The 6,000-nt window shown below is 42.1% G+C and overlaps 1 protein-coding gene across 1 annotated transcript in view; it reads left to right on the forward strand.

Annotated features, from left to right (window-relative positions):
* The window catches only part of FAM227A (family with sequence similarity 227 member A), a 77,558-nt gene extending 75,078 nt beyond the window's left edge, over positions 1–2,480 (forward strand). Inside the window, 1 exon segment of the mRNA XM_057742647.1 lies at positions 2,352–2,480. Coding sequence (XP_057598630.1) covers positions 2,352–2,480 — 129 coding nt within the window.
* The last annotated feature ends 3,520 nt before the right edge of the window (positions 2,481–6,000 follow it).

The following is a 6,000-nucleotide window of genomic DNA, read 5'->3' on the forward strand; positions in this document are numbered from 1 at the left end:
CTTGAATGTTATATGTGAGCTTGCGGAAAATGTGTTGCTGTTTTGGGGTGACATAGTCTACAGATGTCAAATACATCCAGTGGATTGTTGGTATTGTTGAGTTCAGCTATGTCATTACTGATTTTCTGCCTGCTGGATCTGTCCACTTCTGATTAGAGGGGTGGTGAAGCCTCTGACTGTGGTAGTGGAGTCATCTGTTTGTCCTTGCTATTCAATTAGTTCTTGCCTTATGTAGTTTGATGCTCTTTTGTTAGGAGCATACACGTTAAGAATTGTTATGTCTTCTTGGAGAATTGACCCCATTATCATTATATAATGCCCTCCCTTATCCCTGATTACTTTTCTTGCTTTGGAGTCTGCTCTGTCTGAAATTAGTATAGCTGCTCTTGCTTTCTTTTGATCAGTGTTAGCACGGTATATTTTCTCTGTTCATTTACTTTTAATCTATAACCACATTCTCTTTTAAGGATCACTTCCAGAAGTCCCAAACAACGTTTCCACTTGCATCTCATTGCTAGAATGTGACTACATGGCTACAACAATTTCTTTTTAATAAAATATTGTTTAAAAAGCATTTAAAATATCCTTTTATTAAAATAATAATAATAATAATTTTATCATATTAATGAGGTACAATTTACCATAAAATTTGCCCACTTTAAGGGTACAATTCAATGATTTTTAGTGAATTTACAGAGATTTGCAACAATTACTACAATCTAGCTTTAGAACTTTTTCATCACCCCAGAAAGATCCCTCATGCCCAAGTGTAGTCAATTCCTATTGCCCTCTCTCTTTTTAATAACTTCCCTGGAAATACCATATAACATTACCAGTTTATTTCAAGGGCCAGATATTAGTCACATGGTGATGTTAGTTTCAGAGGAGGCTGGGAAATATGTGTGTGTGTGTGTGTGTTTACTCGGGGTACTTTGGCATCTTAAACAAATCTGGCTCCACTGCTAAAGTAAAACGGGAGAGTAGATGATGGGTTGTTAACTAACCGTCTCTGTCACAGATAGATGGTGTTATACTCTCCATTTCAGACATGAAGAAACCAAAGCTTAATGAGTTGAGAAATTTAACCAAGGAAAATTTTCAGTCTTAAATCTTCTAGTCGAAATTTTCCTTCAAACCTGAAAAAGACCACTTTTTTTTTTTTTTTTTGTAATAGGAGTTTAGTTTGAGGCCCACCTGTTTGAGCCATGGGATCCTGTAAGTTCAATGGTGACTCGTTAGCAGCCTTCCTGATATCTGTATTAGATTCTCGGAAATACAGAAAGCCAACTAGTCTAATTCACCAATATTACTGTTATTCCCTCAGACTTGACTATCTTTCAACTACTTTTTTTTAATTGAAATATAGTTGATTTACAATGTTGTGTTAATTTCTGCTGTACAGTAAAGTGATTCAGTTATACATAAGTATACATTCTTTTCCATTATAGTTTATCTCAGGATATTGAATATAGTTCCTTGTGGTATACAGTAGGACCTTGTCGTTTACCCATTTTTATATATAATAGTTTGCATCTGCTAACCCCAAACTCCAAGTCCATCCCTCCCTGACCCTTTCAATGACTTATTCTAGCTAACCCTCACTAACCCTTAAAACCCAGTGCAGGCATCACCTCCAGGAAGTCTTCCCGACTTGCCTACTCAGGATATTGTCTTGTGCTTTCCTGATCACATGCCACAGAAGATAGCCTACTCCAGTCATAGATTTGCTTGTCCATCTCCCTAGATTGAGGTTTGTCCTTGAAGTTGGGACTATTGCCCTAGATGACCTTTTTTCCCTCAGGGCCTAGTTCAGGGCCTGGCACCCAACAGGTCCTCAGTCAGTGCTAAGGAGATGAATGAGGGGGACTTCACTGGTGGCCAGCCCTTACGCCAATGCAGGGGACATGGGGTTCAATCCATGATCCGGGAATATCCCACATGCCACAGAGCAACTAAGCCCGTGCACCACAACTACTGAGCCCACACGCCGCAACTACTGAAGCCTGCGCATCTAGAGCCTGTGCTCCACAACAAGAGAGGCAACCACACTGAGAAGCCCATGCACTGCAAAGAAGAGTAGCCCTCGATTGCCATAACCAGAGAAAGCCTGCATGCAGCGACAAAGACCGAATGCAGCCAATAAAAAAAAAAAAGGTGAATGCGGGAGTCATTGCAGTGTGATCAGCAGTCTGCTTCAGTTATTTGCTATTGCCAGTGTTACTGACTGATTTGTAAACCTTTTCTTTCAATACCTATCAAGAGTCTAGTGAAACCTTTGAAGAAATCACACTGATCTTTTGAGCTAATTTTTGTTGATGTCTTTTTTTTGTTTCCCCCACAGGAAGGAAAAGGAGGAGAGGGAAAGAGAATGGAAACAGAAGTTGAACTATTCTTCCTTCTCACCATCAAGCCCTGATGAATTCTCTTCTCTGGAACTAGGAAGCCCCTACAAAACCTCTGATATTTCTGCTACCAGGTAGGACAACAACAGGAGAAAAAGAAAATTATTTCTCAAAGATTGTGAAACAGAAATAACTATTCCCAGGATAGGGGAAAGATTCCACTGTAGTTTTTCCTAGGCTGAGTGAAAAGCAGGACTGGGGAGATTTTTGCTTAGGTCACTGCATTTATTTATGCTAACAACAGTAAATTATAATATAATAATAATGGCCACCATTTACTAACTGTTCACTCTGTACCAAGCATTAAGGTAAACACGATACAAACATGACCTCATTTTAAACCTTCATAACAGTCATTTGAGGTAGAGATTATCCTGTGCATTTCATACAGCAACAAGCCCAGATTTGGAGAGGTTTCAAAAGTTCCCTGCAGCAGATCCTGGGTAAGTAACAGTAGATAAGCCACAGTCCCTGTTCTCAAGGGGCTCACAGTCTGATAGAGAGAAGGCAGGTATATCAACAAATAAATACCGTAAGTTCCAGAGGGTGCTATTGGACAAAGGGGACAATGAATGCAACGGCCTGGGAGCTGCAGACACATTTTATGGAGGTGGTTTCCCTTGACCTGAGCCTAGAAAAGGTAGGGTGTTTGCTAGGCAGAAGGAGGGGGATGAGGCAAGAGGCTGGCATTCTCAGTAGATGGAGCAGCAGAGGCAAAGGCCCAGAGGCAGGAAGTAACGTGGCAGGAGGGGATCCGGGAGAGGTGAGCCTGGACAAGATTCCTGGACAAATCATGAAGGGATTTTATTTTCTAAACATGAAGCACTTTATTTTCTAAGTCCCAGGAGGCCATGAAAGATATTAAACAGGAAACCACGTGGCCATATTTGGATTTTTAAAGTCCTGATGGCAGATGGTGGTCTCCAGGAAGGGAGTATGTGTGTACTTTGAGGGATTTGCAAAGTCTCCTGCAAGCATTTACCTCTACGTGAAACCCAGGCTATATCTTTTGATCAGTAGTCCCCAAGCTTTCTTGATCTTATATCTTTCTTAGTAAAACATTTGAGAACTCAGCCCCTAATAATATATTAATTACTCAGTAATAATATATATAGTTCTGTGCTAATGTAATATGTATACTACGAGGGTGAGTCAAAAAATATCCACACTTTGGCTGTAGAATTTAGTTTAATTAACTTTTAAAAAAGACAAATACATAATTTTTTGACATAATCTCCTTGCTTTTCAACACGCTTTGTCCATCTGTCAACAAGCTCTCGTATTCCCTGATTAAAAAACGTAGGTTGAGCTGCAAGCCACGAATGCACCGCTGTCTTCACTTCTTCATCAGCAGTGAATCTTCTTCCTTGTAGGGCTGCTTTCAGGGGACAAACAAGTGAAAGTCCGATGGAGCAAGATCAGGACTATAGGGAGGATGCTTTAACACCTCAAAGCGAACTTTTTGCAGAGGGTTGAAGTGTGAACAGAAGGGTGCGGACGTGCATTGTCATGCAAGAGCACAAGGCCCTTGGATAGCAGTCCCCTGTGTTTAATCCTAAGTTTAGGCTTCAGCTCTTCAATAAGCATCTCACTGTAATGAGCACTGTTGATTGTTGAATGTTTTCCCTGATAATGTTCCAATACTGGCCCTTGAGAAGACCAGAAAACAGAATCATTTCACGTGTACACTCAGTGTCGTCATAAGCCGTGGACGTGGACGGGCTCCTTCTTGATGGCTAACACTTGTGTGACCTTCCTTGAACTTCTCTATCCATTCATACACACTTCTTCGCAACAAAACACTTTCTCCATACCACGCACAAAGTCTTCGATAAATAACGGCACCAGGTACACCCTCAGACCACAAAAAAACGCATCACTGCACGCTGCTCTTCTTTCATGCAGATCACAAGTGGGGCATCCATTTTTGCTCACTCCGCAGTTACAAATGAACAGATGTAACACGTTCACACCTGCACAGCAGTGACTGGGGAAACAGCAGCCTTGAACGGAAAGCGCTGATAAGACAGTGAGGCCAACAGAAGTTTTAGTATAACCGGAGTGTGGGTAATTTTTGACTCACCCTCGTATAAAACATACAGAAAATAGAAATTAAAAAGAATGAGATAAAAATATATGGATAGAAGGTCCAATATCTTCTATAATGGATCCATTGTGGATCCATCTATGGGTGGGGATGACTACTCTGGACGAACCCCAGATAGAGGTTAACCAGGTAAGGGAGTTACCTTTTAGTTTCCTCCAGAGGAGAAGATGAAGCGGGAGAAGGTGCTTTGACTCTAAAAGGATCTGGGGCTTTGAATCTTTGCCCTGCCCACTCTGTGGCTTTCAGTTGAGTTACCTAAATTCTCCAGGCCTGTTTCCTTGGCCATAAAAAAATGTGAAGATTGTTAATGTGTAAATGAGCTACCCCTTATAAAGAATCTGGCATAGAACTTGTCTAATAATTAACAGGCAATATATTACCGTTTTCATAAAGCTTCTTACATTCCTTAATCCAGGAAGCCTTCGAGCATGCTTGAGAGCACTGGTCTAGCCCAGCCGAGAAAGACTCTCTGGTTTTCTGAGCCCTGGACCATCTGGGTTCTTATCTCTTAGGGCAGTCCATACCCTGTGCTTACCCACCATGGGGGACTGAAATGTTGAAGCTCCAGAAAACATACAAGTTTTTATTCATAGGAAATAGCCTCCAAAGTCTAAGGGTTTGATATTCAGATGGGGCACAGCATGTGTCCAAAAATGTCCCCCTAGAGACCTCTTTCAGAGATCACTAAGGACTGATGACCCCAGGCTTTTAGAAGCCTGAGGAAGAGCAGACCTGCTCCTCCTGTTATAAACACTGGAAGGGAAATTGAAGGGAAGCTTTCCCTGGCCCTGTGACAGGCATATTCCATCAGTTATCCTATTGAAGTCTCAGAACAGTCCTGTGAGGTAAATTTTATTTTTCTTATTTTTCAAAGGAGGCAACTGAGACTCACTTGAGCTGAGGCACAGGCTCCTAATGGGTCTCTTTCAAAAATCCGTGTCTTACCAGGCTACTCCTTTGCTTAAAACCTGCAGTTTCTTCTCAACCCCTAAGGATCCTAGAGATAAAATCCAAAGTCTTAGACTCAAGGGCTTTGTGAGGTGGCCCTGCCCACCTCCCCTCTCACCTCTGTCTCCACCCGCCACTCCCAACCACCTTTCAAGCCACACTGAGCCCCTGCCACCACATTAAGAGGCCCAGCTCTTCTGGCCTCCAGGCCTTGCTTGGCACAGGCTTCTTCCTCTGAAGAAACATTTCCCCTCCTACCCCTGGCCTCCTTCCCCGGCCAGCTCCTGCTGCTTCTTCAGAGTCAGTGCAAATAATGACTCCTTCAGGAAGCTCCCCCGCCCACAGAAGATAACAGTTAAATGCTTCTGCTCAAAGCTCTCAGATCTTTTATAACATGAAAACTTGCTGAGCCCAAAGTAGTGCAAGGAACTACAATGGAACATTCTGGACTGGGAGGTTTGAGGCAGATCCATTTTTGAGAAAGCATCCAGCAGTCGGTTCACATAGTTTCTGTGCTAGAATAGAGGACAAAACCAGCTTCAA

This window comes from Hippopotamus amphibius, chromosome 7 (assembly GCF_030028045.1).
Source record: "Hippopotamus amphibius kiboko isolate mHipAmp2 chromosome 7, mHipAmp2.hap2, whole genome shotgun sequence".
Lineage (NCBI taxonomy): Eukaryota > Metazoa > Chordata > Mammalia > Artiodactyla > Hippopotamidae > Hippopotamus > Hippopotamus amphibius.